This window comes from Amblyomma maculatum, chromosome 11, assembly GCF_055883805.1.
Source record: "Amblyomma maculatum isolate TAMU_Amacu chromosome 11, ASM5588380v1, whole genome shotgun sequence".
Lineage (NCBI taxonomy): Eukaryota > Metazoa > Arthropoda > Arachnida > Ixodida > Ixodidae > Amblyomma > Amblyomma maculatum.
Window position 1 is genome coordinate 119,258,052 of NC_139354.1, and position 17,261 is coordinate 119,275,312.

Here is a 17,261-nt window from a genome sequence, read left to right on the forward strand (position 1 = left end):
TACATCGCGTCGTTATATTTAAACATTTTTTGAAGACGTTCAAAATTGCATTATCAATTTGAAACTTACCATGGAAGTCCATGCGTAAAAAATGGTGCCTGGAAGAATTCCATCGGAAAAACTGCAAATGATTCTCGGAATTAGCGTTTCCAATGAATAAGAAAGGAAAACATTTTCTACTTAACGCTTCTAATTGTTTATAAGGACGAAAAGGTAATCCTCTTTTACTTATAATTTTTATAGCGCTGGTACACTGATCGCAATATTTCTGAGTATATGAAAGGAAATATTCGGCTAAATCAAATAAAATTATAATTTATTTATTTATTTGGACATACTTGGAGCAATATATTTGGCCCAAGTAGGAGGAGCACATTGCTAAATTATAAAAGCCATAAAATCATCAGCCGCAACAACCGCAACGGCCGCAAGTGATTTACAGGACATAAAACCCAGCATTCAGCAAAACACCAACACTAGGAGCCCTATAAAAAATCCTTCAATACTTTCAAGAGCCTATTGGATGGACATAAGGAGTTATTTACCATAAATAACTCCTTTTGTTTGTACACGCTCCAGTTGAGCGATGTCTTTTTTTATTATGTGGATCTCAGACTGTTCCACATATTGCCTAACACAAGCCTTGTACGCGGTGATTCTAGCACTCATTTGGGAAATTCTATGTTTCGTTATAATAAAGCATAATTTCTTCATTGCGGATGCAGATACGTCAGAGATATGCGACTTCCAAGTGAGCATTGTAGTGAGGGGGACTTCGAGGTATTTATACCTGTCCACTTCCAAAATAAGAAGGTCGTCAAGTATGTAACCATGTTGCCTGGGAACTTTTTTCTTGTGATTCGCAGCAAAACCGTTTTTTCTTGGTTAATAACCCTACCACAGCGCACACACCAGTCTGCAATTGATGCTACGGTTTTATGCAGCGACAGGTAATCATAATCACTCACTGTTTCTTTGACCCCAACACAGTCATTGGCGAATACCCTCACAGATACATCCTTTTAAGCAACATCTATTAGGACATTGCCATGGATGAAAAATAACACGGGCCCCAAGACACTGCCTTGGGGAACACCTGAAGTCACATGAGGCATGTCAGAACAGCATTCTTATATAAAGGCGCTGATCTATTGAATAATAAAAGAAGGAAATGTTTTTTGTCCAGTTTAAACAGCACCTTTCCGTGAGGCTCGTTGTCAAATGTCCTACTGAAGTAAGAAATAAGACATCTGTTTGCCCAAAGCATCCAGTAAGTACCCTTGAAAATGTATGCACTTCGAATACAAGTTGGGTAACAGTTGACATTCCTCACTTAAACCCAATTAGCCATAATAATGCACTGCTTCTCTTTGAATCAAGAGCAATTTACGCTAAGTTAAATGCTCAGATGTTTAGAAAACAGTTACAGGTAGAACGTTAGGTTTTCGCAGTCACCGAACGCTTCGTAGAGTCCTCTATCTCGATCTGTCTATCTATTTTTGTACGGACACGTAGTCATTTAAGAGCTTTCATTTGACGACTATTTGAACTACAAAAAGCAGGTCGTATCGGTAACGGATACGTAGACTTCTTCATGGCCTTACTAGTTAGCTCTTGCTGTGAAATTTCAGAAAGGAACCATTATGCTTGTTTCTTTAATGTTAGACCAGCTGGAGGCGCCCCTTCCCGTATTAATCTTGGCTGGTTATTAAGTGTAGTTAGGTTAGGTTAGGCTAGGATAGGTATAGCGAGAAAACAACGGGGTGATAACAAAGACGCGCAGAAACTATCACGTCGTCTATGTGTCTTCACTGTTGTTCCGTTATTACCGCGATGACTGACGACAAGGGAAAATAACATGCGAAGGAGTGTTCACAAGTAAAGCAGCCTTTAAAGGTAGGACAAACCTTTGCTCGTCCGCAGGTGCATATCTCATTACTTTCAAATAACCCGTCTGTTGTGCGTTTGTGCAACACAGGCAGGGCTTAAAATAAACAAACTCAGACATGACCAAGAGGAAGAAAGAAATCGGGCTAGATGGAAAAAGAGTAATTAAGAGTGGGAGCAGAGGCTCGGCATTCCAGTAAGTTGACAAAATTATAAGGTTTTATAAGCATTTTACTATGAATCAAAAAATAGCACCCTCCAACAATCTACAGAAATTGTTCGCCCAATAAACTGGGCGATAATTGGTTACTAGACCATCAGGAGTCGTCGCACTGTACATTCTCTCTCTTCTGGAAGACGTAATTACAAATTGAACTTTTAGCACCGTCTGGAGAAACCCTATTACATCTACAATGATTTACAGGTCCTAAAGAGATAAAAAAAAGTTACATTCACCGAAATGATTTGGTGTTTTTGAGTGTTTGTGGTCGCAATCCTTCAAGTCCTTTCTGATTACTGTTCTGCATTGAAGAAAGTAGGGGAATGAGAAAAAAAAATTGATTTTGACCGTTCAAAGCACTTAGAATTGAGAACGCTCTGTTACACGGCTGAAGTTACGCCACCAACGCAACTTCAGAAACCTTCAATGACAGCTTTCTTCAGCGGTAGTAATCTTGCAAAACTGCATCAATGCTTTTCCCGCATTACATGGGACTGTGGGCTGGCACAGAAATTCTAATGGTGGTTACGTCCTACTTCCATAATTTTCTGGGCTCAAAAGGATAATAAATTGTTTACTGCTCAACTTATTGGAGGCGCCTGGTGCTTTGCGGCTGTTTCATATAGCCGTGTTTTATATCTTGTATTCTGTGCTCTGAAAATGGTGCCCTGAGCTATAGTAATGGACAATATATCGCTCCGGTTCGTCTCCGTAGATCCAATGCGGCAATTTATTTGTTGATACCGTTGGCCGCATCTATCAGCTCCAATGAATGTGAAGTGCTTTTTAAGAAACCATTCAAACTATTTGGTTAAAAATGTGTGCTGAGTTTCATGCCGGCTTGTTTCAAACGCCCAATATTTGGACGTTGTATATATATTATGGTAAATAGCAGAATGCATGCCATAAAAACAATACGGAAAGGTTTCACGTAAGGCACTCAGTAAATTGCCATGTACATGCGCGAAAGGGGTCGTTCTCGAATATTTTCAGGAGCGAGCTCAAATAAAACTTGATTATAAAAGAGAACCATTATTTCTGAGCTAGTTGGTTCGTGCTGCGCGGAAAAACAGCCGACAAAAAAGGCACTGCACAGTGCGCAAGATTTCACGTACACACGGCTGACAACTAGAAAGTGGTAGCAAAATGACTTGTTTCTGAGCCAGTTTGTTCATGATGCACGCTATTTTTTCTTGCCTGTGTGCAGCATAAATAAAAAACAGGCGATTGTCTTTCACATGCCAAATTCAAAGTTATTGCATTAGTTAAACGAAAGTTAGGGAACGTCTGAGAATAATATTCCTGTTTCCATGATTTAGGAAATGTTCGGCCAGTTCAGGTAGGACTCGCGGTAAGATTTTGAGATCCAGTGAAAATGAATATGAGCCATACAAATTACCCTATTGCGAAAACCAGCGTCTCCCAGCGTCTTCCAGTGCGAAACCAGTAAGGGTTTCGCGCTGGTTTTCCACTAGATCTGCTGGGCTCGCTGGATATCTGCGATAATCACTGGAGCAGTAACGGGAAGACACTGGTTGCACTTGTGCGATGGGAGAAAAACGCTGGGATTAGCTTTTTGACGCTGGGTGTGTCGCTGGCATTCGCGATGCACTGAGAAATCCGCTATATGTGCGCTGGGGCCGCACTGGTCCCAGTGTCCCAGTATAGCCGGTGCGGCCCACGGCGTTGACCGGTTAGCATCCCTCAGGAGCCAACATGGCAACAGCGTACTCGCAATCAGCCATCGGGGCGCATATAAAAAATATGGTTCAAGTAAGCGCTTTTTGCTGTGAAGCCTGGAAGAGAACAAATGCAGTATCTTTTTTCTAGAGTTTCCATGTTTCGATAGGTCTTTTCGAGCGTTTTGAGAGAGAGCACGACCGCCGCGCCTCTGGTATCTCATGACACACTGACACTGAGTCGTGAGAGCAGACAGCAAGCTCCAATGATTAAGAAGTTGTAGTTATTAGAGCGGCAGCAATGGGGGGGCCTGTAGACTGCGAAACATAAATTCGCAACCTTATAAATGCGGTCATGATATAAAACGCCCAAATATTTCAGAGACTTCCAGTTCTCCATGAAGATCCTAGCGAAACGGTTGCAGAAGGTAATTAAAGATATTGTTGGGCCTCACCAAACATGTGAAATAAAGGGAGAAGCATATATACAAATATCCATTTTGTAAAGTTGTGGCGTGTTTACAGATCACGTTGCAATGTTACAAATGACCTGGAGAACGCTTTTGACCGGATTAGTCACGAAATTTTATTTTCAATGTTGGGTTATATAAATGTTGGCTCACTCGTATTAGACGCAGTTAAAATCGGGGTATGAAAATTGTTTCACTAGTATTATTGTAAATAAGGAAGTCACAGAAAGCTTTCAGATAAAATAGTCCGTAAGACAAGGGTGTCCACTTTCTCCTCTGTTATTAGCCATATGTATAGAACCGTTTTGCTTAAAGGTGAATAAAAATTAAAGGGTCCGTGGATTTAGACTTATGGAAAGCGAAGTAAAAATATTGTCATATGCTGACGAAGTAATACACTCTGAAGGGCTAGTTGGTTCATATTAATGAAACGAGTAAAACTGCGCGAAAAAGACGAGACGTAAGAAACACACAGGCCTTGTTTTTGCCTGTGTTTCTTACGTCCCGTCTTTTTCGCACAGTTTTACTCGTTCAATACATTGGTGACATAGCCGTGTTCTGCCAAGATCAAGACAGCGTTTCAGAAGCAAATATGCTAGTCGAATTTGTAGGAAAATAGCCAGCGAAGTCAACGTGGACAAATGTTTGAGGCTGTGGCATCGGGTTTGGTGCAACGCATCTTCCATTTTCCAAAATGTTTCATGGTCCGTCACACCTACGAGGTACCTTGGAGTGCCGCTGGAACACTACAAGGATATGAATGATTACTGAAATGCTGCACAAGAACGTGTCCAGTGAAAAACAACAAAATGGGGTGGCCTTGATTTATCAATGTTCGTGCGTTCAACTGTATGCAAGTTGCTCATTGTTGCGAAAGTCTGGCATGTTTTGCAAGCATTGTCTATCTCAAGGTTTAGCGTCCGGAAATTTCACCGATTGCTGGCGGTTTTCGTATGGGGTTCAGTTTGGGAGAGAACAAGTCGTACAAATTTGTTTCGCTCGGTAAAAAGTGGAGGACTTGGTTTGGCCCAAATATTTTTACGACAAATAGTATCCAGGTTTATGTTTTTACGGAACCAAACCGACTTTTTTCTGCGTACGGTTTTTCAAGTTAGACTGAGCCAAGACTTACCCGAATGTTTGGTGTCCTTTAGCAATTTTAAACAGAGAAGACAGTGTTTTTTTGGTGTGAGGTTGTGGCTTTCTTTAAAATTTTAAAAGTGAGATTCTCATTGTAATACCTAAGCACTGTAACCCAAAAGCAACTGTATAAGGACCTGCTTGAGTTAAAAAGATGCCAGCACGGTCGTCAGCAAAAACGTTTTTTCTACATATTACACAGTGGTACATCACCTGTTAAGCCGTGGTTGAGGGAAAAGGTGTCTGTCCCGTGGTTGGCGGACTGATTTATTTGTCATAACCCGGAAACCATAGACCATATTTTTCTTGACTGCCGGGATGCAATCTTTTGTGGGATATCTTGCTGATGACTTTAAAAAAGGACTTGCCAATTACGCTCTATGGAATACGGTTCCTGCCGGTCCATAATCAAGGGGGTGTGCCATGTGACTTATTCATGTTGCTTTGCCTCCACAGTGTACGGAAAACGAGAATGGCTGTGATACACGAGGACGTGGATGCTCGCTCAGCGAGGGAGTATTTCATTGAGAGTATCAACAACCTGACCGCCATCTATAATGGATGCCAGTTGTGAGTGAACTGGCCAACCTAAAGCGTTTTTGAAACTTTGTGAACCCTTACTTTTGCTAGAGCGCTTTATGGCATTAGTCGAGTGCCGTAACCACTGCACCACCCCGGCGGGGAGTTAAAATGCCTCTTCTGGGAACTATGAAGAGTTTCTTAGGCAGGCCACTTCACAGTTCGCTCGTGCTCGGAGCTACGTCTGGTGTTCCTAAAAAATAGATTCCTCGAAGCCAGCTGCTGTTAATGTATCTCTGATATTTTCCTTGACTACTTTCACCAGATATGCTGAACCTTCTGTGTCACGCTTCAAGATGAGTCTAAGTACTTGAAATATCCATCACAAGATGTATTGCCTAAAATGCTGACTACAGAAGCTCAGGAGCAATGAACCGTAAAGACGTTTAGTCAGGAGCTTTGAATCAGCTTTGCCCATCAGAAACGACATTATACAACCAATGTGCAAAATGATTTTTCAGCAAAATGCAAATATTCTAAATAATATATCAATGTTGACAACACCTTGGTTAAAAATATTTCTCAGCGTACACCAGGCAGCGAAACCGCACAATGTCTCAAAAATGTAATATGCAGTGGAGACGCATTGATTTGACCATGGTTGTCTACTAGAGTGTTGCAATACGTGAAAAAAATTTTGTAAGTTTAAAAACCTTCACACAACTAGATATGAACCTGGCCTGGAGCAATACTATTATCATAGCTTCCTATACGTTTTGCTTTCGATGCTTTTGATATTCGTCGTGCACAAGGTTTGAGCGAATCAAAATTACTTTCAAGTAGACCGCCAATTATTGTTATTGTATTTTAGTTTCGGGCGCACGCAATCACTAAAATTGGTTCTCCCGCATATGCCCTTTTATCACGCTATAGTCATTGTTCACGATTAGTTTATTTCCTCCTGCACCCATTAGCGGGAAAAAGAGAAACAAAAGGCAAGTGAACTTTAAAGGCTTCCCACAAGAAATTGGGAGCCAACGTGTGGTAAGAGCTCTGAAAGTTGAATTTACAAGAATGCCTTCATATAAATATGTTAAACCACTCTGCCTATACAAGTACCATGGAAATAAGACTTTGCGAATAATTCTGGGTGATTTAGATTCCTCATTAAGATAGAACTATGAGGCGGGGTATTGTGGTGTGCCATGCTGAAGTAGGCACTCTACGAGCAATAAATAAGTTGCATCATATAAGGTGTCTATATGCTTAGGAAGCCTAACTATACCATAACGCTTTTCAGCAAATAGACCCTCATAGGATTTGCTCGGAGGCAGCGTGTACCCTATTGCAACACAAATATTTGTGTGAGCAGTTGAGACCGATGGTTTTTGCCGTTTAGACTATATATGGAGAATAATAAGCAGCAGTTTGAGAGCTGTAAATTCGTTGCTCTATAGGTATGAGCTTTTTAGCAACAACCGAAGCATCTTGCTTTATCTCAGGAATGCCTCTTTAGCGAACATTACACTGCATGGAATAGTGTGCAGGCTTTGTCTGTAAAGCCTGCTGTTCCAATGTTATGAATAAACCGTAGCCTCCTAGTATGAAAATAACAAAAACCGGACAGCAAATTTTTGTTGCCTGAAAGTGTGAATAAACTTTACTGATTAGCGATGGGTTGCGTTGATCTTTGTTAACCGTAAGAAATGTTCATGTTGAAACTACTGCTGTTTGGATTACTGCTATCGGATTCTCTCTGTGAGAATTTGATGTTTGAAATACTTGCATTGGATTTATTGTTGCTCCTTTCCGCCACATCTTCAATTCGTTCAACTGCTGGTTTTTTCGAACCATTTCCAGTACTTCCAGAAAAGATGTTCCGTCAGGCAGATTTGGAATCTAATGAGGAGATAATTGTACATCGTTACAGTACGCTTATTTTGAAACTGAAGCCATGTGTGCAAAACAAGAAGCTAAGAACGAAGAACGATAAGCACTCCTGATTCTGAATTACGAATTTGGCTCGACAATCTAAAATAAGATGAAGGAACATGTAAACAATCCAGGCTAATTTCATCACTTTATAATCTTGGGCTGAATTGCCACGATAGCATCAGAAAATGCCTATAATTAGCAATAAATTAACCGCCAATACGCTTCAAAATAACAATTCTAGAACGTAGGTGTCATCACGTTTTTTAAATATCACAATATGAGAGAGAGTTTGCTTGTAAACGGCTTATTAGCGCTTGGGATCATTACTTCCAATGCTGTTTGGTTATTGCCGTTATGAAATGTTTAATATTATGCGCCAGCGTGAAGAATACCTGACAGACAATAAAAACCTTTTCTGTCCCGATTTGTTGATGCTAGCCTCACGGCTATATTTATTTCCATGAGAAAACTTTCATAACCATGTTTTCGGAGGCAAATGTCGTACAGGTTTCATCCCGACGTCTCCTTCACTAGCAATTATGTTGTGCTGCAAAAATTGATAGCGAAACATTGAACAGACAATGTGGGGAATGCAAAAGCGTTACCTGTTGCGGCCGTAATATATCCGCAATCAAATATTAATTCGATTATTATTGGTGCAAATGAATTGCGTCAGCACCTCCTGTTGACGGCATTCGTCCTCTTTGACTCACGTTTGCGTTTGGCTTCAGCCTCTTGTTAAATATTTGTCGTGGTCTTGCTTTTGCAGCTTTCGCTCTGAATCTCTTTTCTTTTCTGCTGTCCCTGGGCCTGGGATCGCGGTTGCTTCATTACGTCAGCTATCTGTTGAGCGCGTAGAGTAGGCCGTACGATGGGCAGATATGATCGTTTTTTCAGAAGCGAGCGCTGCTTCCTTCAGCCGCCAGCTGGATTCTTACGGTCTTGTGATTCTCGAGAGCGTCTCTGTCCCTTCTCTTAAACAAAGTATTTGCGTGGCCTGTCCCGTTTAGCGTTGCTTATTGACTTCAAGTGCACACAAATAGTTGAGATGACTGACCTGGCAAAAAGAGTATACGTCTCCGCCGAAAACCTGTTGTTGCGTTGCCTGGGTGAAAACACTTGTCAATCGCCAACCCATGCAACGCGCCAAGACCCGTCATCATTGATCACTCTTTCGCGTCGCTTCCGCTCTCCCCTGCTGTGCTGGCTGTGTAGGCGATGACGCCATCCATGTGGCTACTCTAAACCGCAACACAGATTCTAAACTGAACGCCGTCATTTTGAGAGCGCTATAGTGATAGTGTCACCTGATGAGGTTGTAGCGAAACGGCTCTGTGCTACTGAACGAAGCGGCGACAGGAATACTAAGGCTCGCGCTTGTACGTTTCTTTGTTTTCAAGCTCTTCATACCGTCAGAAGGTAATTCGAAGTACAGAAAAATACCATTTTTCATGCCTTGCGATGGCAGTGCCAAGCACAGCTTAAAAACCTGGAGCCGAGTTTTTGGAAATTTCATGGTACCTTCGCATGTCAAACAATGCGGCTTTGTGTTTTTGAATTTTGTTTTGCACTCCGAAAGAAACCCATGTGCTGTGGCGATTTGAGAATGCGGTATTCCGTCCCATTTCCACTCCACACCGCATGTGCATCATCCACGGCAGCGAACCGTGGAGTGAAAAATGGAAAAAGTCCATGACAGTAAAGCATGAACACTAGAATTGCATTTGCAAACAGTACAGAGTATGCCCGCCAGCTTACAAGAGCAACAAGGTTTTCCTTGGAAAGAGAAGGCTAAACAAAAGGGGCTTGTTGCTTAAGGGCTGGGAAAATAAGGCTGCCACTTCAGCGGCGAATATTTTTGCGCCGCAGTCTGCCGTGGACGGCGACGAAGAGCGTGAGGTATTTACCGGTCGCTGCGCTGTTTTGAACCCGGCGACGGCAGGTCGTGCGGGACAGGTCTTCGCGTGTGCGCCGCATATTCCTTGGAAGCTTTTATATACCATTTGATTTTTCCTACTTATGTATTGTAATCTTTGGTAATCCTCTACTTTTCTGCCTTGAATTTGTGAACTTGTGTACACTCGCTTGTATCTGGCTCTTTGGAGCTGCTGACACGATTATGTTCGTAATAAGTATATAAGGGTTGTGACTAGTTATTGAGAGATGCATGTGCATGTCTACGTCCCCGTTGTTTCAGACACAGCACCAGTCTATACTGTATATTCTTTTGCTTACTTTGTTTTGTTTCTATATGCAAATATATAATAACCTGACCATCTGTCGCTCATGCGAAACCGGGGTAGTAATCTTATCACACTAGGGCGTTTGGAGCATTTTGTTCGTAGTTTAGAATTTCTTTTCCTGCTCACAGAGGTAAAAAATGCAGAATATTATTGATTGGATTTGCTTGGTCGTGGCAGGTAGCAGGTGACGGCAACTCGCAGTGCCGGTTGGATCCAGAAGCTTCGTACGTGTTCTCGCTGAAATCCGCGTAGACGTCTTGGTGGTACACCCATATTTGCTGATTATGATTCCGAGAAGGATAATTACCTGCTCGATTGGGTGATGGTGGTCGGCACTAATGAATGGGTAGGAAACTTGTTTTCTACAGTGCTAGCAAAACCATTGCAGTGGGCAATATATTTCACGTTCGCGTGGTGTCTGTAAACTCATAACGAACACCAAGCAGTCACGAAATCCCACTTGAATGGTTATGGTTGCTTCTCATCACACAAGAAAAATGCCACGCCGGTCATGGTTCTTAAAAAAAAGGCAAATCCTTCTAATTGCAACTCACTGTCCTGATGCTAATTCTTTCTTCTACCCTGCTGAAATAAAAATGAAGACATCAGAGGGAGGAGGAATAAAAAACTTTTTTTTTTAATTAAAATTAATCTAAACACTCCCAGGAGGACGTCTTAGTCCAGAAGCCATCTGGCTGTTCCCCCTAGCTTGGCCCGCTCAACCGTTTGTTGCTGATCTCTGGGTTACGTGGCCAGAGCAATGGTATATCCAAGGATATGGGGTGGGGTTTTGATGGGAGGAAAGCGGATGCAATGTCGGCATTCCCATAAGTAATGGTAGAGAGTGGGTGGGATGGCGTTGCAGGTGGTGCAGTATGGTGGGAAGTCCATGGGGTGAAAGATGTGCACAAAATGGGACGAATGTGTCTGGAATTGTAGCCAGTATGTGCTGTCGATGTGAATGAGCGTGTGAAGTGGTGGCGGGTACGTGACGCGAAACCGCGGAAATGTGGCTTCTTTGTGCGCACTTGCCACAACAACCTGTTTTCAGATGCGGGCTGCGACAGATGTTTGGAGAGACCCCAATAAAGTAAACTATATTTGGTATTGAAATGGCTTTGGAACTCCATACATATCATTGCGCGTGCAGATCCAATCGGAAAAGGCGCACCAGCACTCGTTTTGCATGTAAAAGTACCATACAGTTTACCATGCATTTCGATCAAGATGTGGAAGTTGTGCTTTACCCTGCCTCGCTGGAAGTGCATTGCAGTCTTTTCTCAGGCTGAATTTCACTTTGGATGATTTTAGGAATAGCTAGCCGCGAAAAGTCTGGAAGCGTAAGAGCGCAAGCACTACGTATGCCCGTGGCTGCCTCATTTGGAAATCCAAAGCCGTTGGTTTGCTGCACCGTCTATATATGTTGCTACAGTGGTCTAAAATTGGCGGAATTAAATTCGACCTTTATGTTCTCATCAGTAGGAAGTTCGGAACAACGAATACGGCGTTTCGTGTAATGGGGCTAGTAAGGCATGCGCCTTAATATTTCATGCATGCAAGGGAAGTAACACTAGTACAAATCATCCAATTAGGAAATTATAGAGGTGATGCTTCACTCAAGGTAATGTTCGTTTCAAATGCAAAATTATTTTACGAAAACGGGATTTTTTTTCAAGAGTGCATCATATTGAAGCTAAAACATGTCAGCTATCAGGAGGATTTCAAATGTAAATAACATAATTCATGAATGTACCGGTCTTTCACTACTTTTAAAGACATCTGCGAACGTTGCCGTAGATATATATTGATTTTTTATAATTTTAGAAATTCGCTTGTCGCTTAGGCTGCAGCGCTAAGGAGATTGAGGCCGCGCCTTTCCGAGATTGAATCCGAGTAGATTTCATACAGCCCTGTCGAGTTACGAGAGGGCTGCTCATACACGCCCCTACAGTTTGCCCATACATGGCAAACTTCACTCGTACCTGTACATAGCTATACAAATATAAATCGTTTCCTGAAAAAATGCCACATAGCCTTTACGCCCCTGCTTGCCATTTTCCACCAACGTTGTCCGTCTCGGCTCGTCACCTGCGACTCCCCTTTAAATATACTATTGAAACCTTCGTAACGTCTTGAATTGTAAAAATATTTGTACTTGTATTCATAGCGTTTGCTATGAATACAAGTATCCGTCGTTACCCCTTTGAAAGCTTCGGGTCGTCAGGGTCCGCTTGAGGTGTCCTTGCGTTAGCAGATACTGATAGAGGAGTGGTTCGCGCTTTCGCTTTCTCAACTTAGGATTAGCCGTGTTATCCCTTTTTAAATATTTTCCATGTTTAAAACTTCTGCGGATACTAGCTACATTAAGCTCGAACGCTTCAAATAAATTATAAACCTTGGAGTTAAGTACTTTTTTGGAATATTAAAATTACATAGTAATGCGGTGAGAAGCCAGCTAGTGATTCCATGTTAGCGGTACTGTGATACACACCTGTGCGGCGGGCGCAAAGCTTTGCAGTGGCTTATTTTAAATAACTTATTTTATATATAACAGATTGAATTCGGTCTTACTGGAAACATTCAGCAAAAAAGGTAATATTGAAAGGAAATGTTAATCTTGCAGCCGTCTCAGACCTGAAAACATACTCACATGTTGGTAACGGGCTTCAAGAAGAGTCTGGTCAAACAGACTATCTGAATATCCAAACGTTGTTTTGATTCCATTGACCTGGAACGGAGGCGTATATTTCTTTGAAGTAAGAACCAATGCGAGCAAAATCTGTTGCAGCATTTATCTCCAAGTTGTGTTCAAAATTTCAGTATGGGCAAATACATGATACTGCCAAAAATTGAAGTTTGCCTAAGAGTTCAACGCAATAGCGTTCAAACTTGAATGCTTTGCATGGATGCATCGAATTATAAGAGCTCATCAATGGGCGATGCATGGATGTATGAGGCTTTTAATCTGGTGGCGACTAGCGCCATGTGTTGCGGCAGCACCGTGTGATCGAAGACATTCTCTAGCGGACGCCGTATTGTAGGTAAACAAAGCATAAATGTTCGTTGCTACTTGATTATGCCTTGATTCTGTAATTAGCTTCTTTTTAATGACGCATTTAACATTAGCCGACAGTCATAAGTCAATGCATACATTAGGTCTACATTTATTGGAGAGAAGCAATGCGGTTCTATGGAGGAGTGATTGCGTGCCTTCATAGCACTGGGAAAGAACCTTGTTTGATTCCTTGGGTTTCTGTAAAGCTTTTTGGTTTCATACTTTCTTCTTATTTTCGAGTTACAATCAGAACGCCGTCGCCGGAGTTTCTGTGACATGCCACCCTTAACGCTATCACGTTAAAATAATTAGGCCCATGCTCGACGTCTTCCGAATGTTGAAGCATTTGAGACTTATTCTGCATAACAATCTGTCGCTCACCCGGTAGAAAATACATTCACTCTCTGTGCTTGGCCATCTCTTCTCAACAAATACCCCGAACATACTTTTTCATCAAAGAAAGAACTAAAACATTTTTGGCATCTATGCTAGGATTATATACGTTCTTTTGATCTAATGAAAACTACGTTGTACGCCTTCTCATGGTAAGCCTATATTTTGTAACAAGTTTTCAGTCTTATCACCACATGTTCCAGTTTTGTAACAGTTTCTTTTCAGGTTTCATATACGTGTGCGTCGTGATGCAAATAGCTTTTTAAAGTTTATTTCAATTTTGATAAGTTCGCTTGTTTTATTGTTGCTTTATTGACAACTTGCGTGGACTGCTGTTCTGCACTATTTCCCTTTGCCTTCATTAAGTTGCTGAGGGCGAAGTTTATTCCAGGAACCATTCAGAGTTTTTTGTGACTAATCTGGAAGGTGAAATTTGAATCTGAATTTTTTGTTATAACGTTAGCAACACGACCTGAATGCATCTAACACTATCAGGAGCCTTTACACGTGGCCTGCAAAGCTAGATGAGAAGACAATGACATCCTCTAAGAATACCAAACAAATATGCTGCTTCAAGCAAGCCAGTACAGTATTCATTACTAGCTGAAACGTCGCTGCTGTGGTACAGAGGCAAGAAGTCGTGACCATTACCTCTAAGAGGCCACCCAGTATGATGAACAAGGTATTCTAACGATCTCTTTTGCCGAACTCTATTTGCCAGTAGCCGCTCCTAATACCATATCAGAGATATGTGGCGTTGCAGAATCTGTCCGCTATGTTGTCTATGCAGGGGCGGCAAACGTCTTTCTTTTTCTATTAAAGCGGTGGTAATCTACGAAGAAGTGAAAAGTTTCTTTTTTATTCCTATTCCTTGATGGCTAGATAGCACCGCCACGAAGCAGTTCATTCTTTTTTACTCGCGGATGACTTAGCGCTTTCACGGCGATACACGGTAAGGCTTTGGTGTAGGGGTAAGCCCTGTTTGCATGGTCTAATGCGGTGCTTCGCAATGAGTGTTTGTCGCACTGCCGATGCTGAAGAGAAGCACTCGCTGTAGCTCTGATGAAGGGCGCGTATCTGGTCTTGTATGCTTCGGAATAGCGCTGGGTTGATGTCGAATGAGAGCTGGTTGCCTTGGTTGGGTGCAGAATCTTTCAGTCTTTCAGTGAGGGCGGAGACCTCAGGGATATCTACTAGGCATTCGAGAAAAGTAGTCGTCGTACACTTTTGAGATGCCGGTATTTGTATCCGAAGTTCGTCACCACCACTTTATTTTGTTCATGCGGGACAAGGGTGACGCTCCTTACAATTCCCACTTCAAGATGAAAGAGTAGCTATGTGTTTCCATCTACGACACCTTTTGGGCTTTCTATGTATTTTATGTAACCTTGATTAGATCTGAGCCAAGGTCAATAATCGCTCATTGCTCATTCTGGAAATCAATTGGCGAAATCACGTTGAGGGGTTACTGCCCCAGGACCACAATGCTGGTAGGATAATTACGTTCATTCTCTGTTACTCGTGTGATGCATCGTTCCAACGGCGCAATAAGGTTGCCTCCAGAGGTGCGGATCCGCCAGTCATCCGAAGTATTCAGTGTTTTTGAGTTGGGCAGCGAACGGCTCACTGATGACAGAATTGTCGGGTCCAGTGATAACAGCGATATCACAGGAGCCACTGGGCGAAATCTATTCTAAGATGATAACGGTGTTTCCGTCGACAGCATCAAAGAGGTTCCTTGTTTGCGTCATTGCATAACATGTTGGCTTTGATGGTCAATCTCGGTTTCTTCGTGTACTTAAGTCGCTGTTTGGTCCCGCCGTGAAGATTTCGCATGAAGGAAGGTTACTTAGAAGTCTGGGCACGTGCTCGTCGAGGGCGTCTTCATAAGGAGCTTCCTGTTAAAGTCCGCGGCTTCGTCACTCGCAATCGGCGGCAGAGAATGTTTTTCGCCTGAACATCAACTTCACCTACAAAGGTTGCTCTCCTTAGTGCTCCTACGGGGGCTCGGGTACCTTCCTTTCAAGGAGCTTCGTCCCGACGATGCAGATCGGTCCTCGAACTGGATACGGTGCAGGACAAAAACCTTGTCGACGCGTGCTCCTCTCTGCTTAGGAAGGTGTCGATTTCTTATGGTTCTTCGCCAGGACGGAGCCACGCGGCTTTGAGGCGAGGCGTAATAGCTACGCAGGGCGATATGCCTCTACGCACCACGACGGAGGATGCACCCCAATGGAAGCAGATTGGTCAGCTGTTGGAAGTCCTCCACTCGTCACTTTTTCTGGGGTTGGAGTGTCGTTCGTAAACTTGGCGGGTGGGAGCCAAGGGGAAGCTTCAGTACACAGGATGGTGGCGGCGGTATAGCTCATCCTTAGTGGTTACTCGGCGCGGCCGTCTGAATCGGAGTGGTACTAACGGTGCGCTCTACCTCTTCGCGAATGAAGTCTGTAATCGTCGAAATTTTTCGCTGTTGAATTAATGGCAGTAGCCGGCGAAGTTCTTTTTTGACAATTTCCAGTATGATATCCCGAAAATTGTCGCTGTCACAGACGTTGCATTGGCTTGGAGATTGGAAACTTGAGCTGGGTGGTGCATTGAAGAGTTTTAAGGCTTCTAAGGTCCGTTCGAATGAGGACGCTTCTCTTTGGCCTCCGGCCATTATTCATGGTAGAATTCTCACGAGGACAGCAAAAAGTAACTCTGACGCCTTGCATCATAAAATTCGATATCTTAATTTTCCTCATGTCGGCGTCAGCACAGCAAAAACGTAGCTTCATTTCTTCGACAATATGTCCCTTCTTTTCCCCTTCGGGCTATTTCATTTGCACTGAACGTTTTCAAATCGTTATGGACCAACAAGCCTAACAAAAAGTTTTTCTTCAACAATACTTGAGTACAAACGCATTTCGTAGCTGGAGTTTGCAAGTGGACATTCGACATAAAATGCAATCACAGGGCGAACGAGGCTGCGTTATTAACTCACTAGGAGACAATCTGTGTCCTCGCTCTTTGCAAAAGCAGCGCAGCGAGTAGGCATCAAACAATGGTACAAGATATGTTATATTTCCTCTGGGAATGCCTGCCACATTTCAAGCGGACGTCTACTTTTCCTAAACCATAGCTTAAACCTTTGACTTCCAAATTGTTTGATATGGCATGAACAAACTCCTGCAGTGTAGTCTCTGGCTTGGCTTGCTTTCACAATCCATTATTAACTAGTTTTGGACATGGAACCCGAATTGCGGTATCTCCGGTAGTGAGAGAACATCTCCCTAGTCTTTGTAAGTGCAACTTATACACTGACAAAATACGGCCTCTAAGTCATGCACTACAGATTGTACACCGATACCCGCTGCCGGAGGAAACGATCCTCGAGCAGTGCCCGCAGCAATTATCAGCGGTGAAGGCCTACCAGGCACTACTTCGTTTTCTATTATCATCGGACCTGCACGAGAAGCTGGGACTTTACCGTGTGTGTTTCATCTAGAGGTTTCTTCCACCCTTAACCCGTTCTTTTTCTCCTCACAGCCCTTTTTTCAATGCAGGCTAGTAAATCGACTTCGTTGCCTCTTATCCTACCTACGTTTTCTCATTCTTCCTATCCTCCTCCTCACTAATGAAATATTTTTTTATAGCTAGGATCGGCCAATGCGCTAAATAAATATGCACCCAAAAGTTTTTAAATTTTAAAACATGGCTCCTTACCTTTGCAGTTATAGT

The 17,261-nt window shown here is 42.7% G+C and overlaps 1 protein-coding gene across 1 annotated transcript in view; it reads right to left on the bottom strand.

Annotated features, from left to right (window-relative positions):
* LOC146174856 (neprilysin-1-like) overlaps positions 1–17,261 on the bottom strand; it is a 101,065-nt gene that overhangs the window by 51,045 nt on the left and 32,759 nt on the right. Inside the window, exons 6-9 of the mRNA XM_084585472.1 lie at positions 12,744–12,821; positions 7,702–7,814; positions 2,344–2,408; positions 70–121 (exon numbers count right to left, since the gene is read on the bottom strand). Of these exons, the coding sequence (XP_084441598.1) occupies positions 70–121; positions 2,344–2,408; positions 7,702–7,814; positions 12,744–12,821 (308 nt within the window). The remainder of the gene's footprint in view (positions 1–69; positions 122–2,343; positions 2,409–7,701; positions 7,815–12,743; positions 12,822–17,261) is intronic.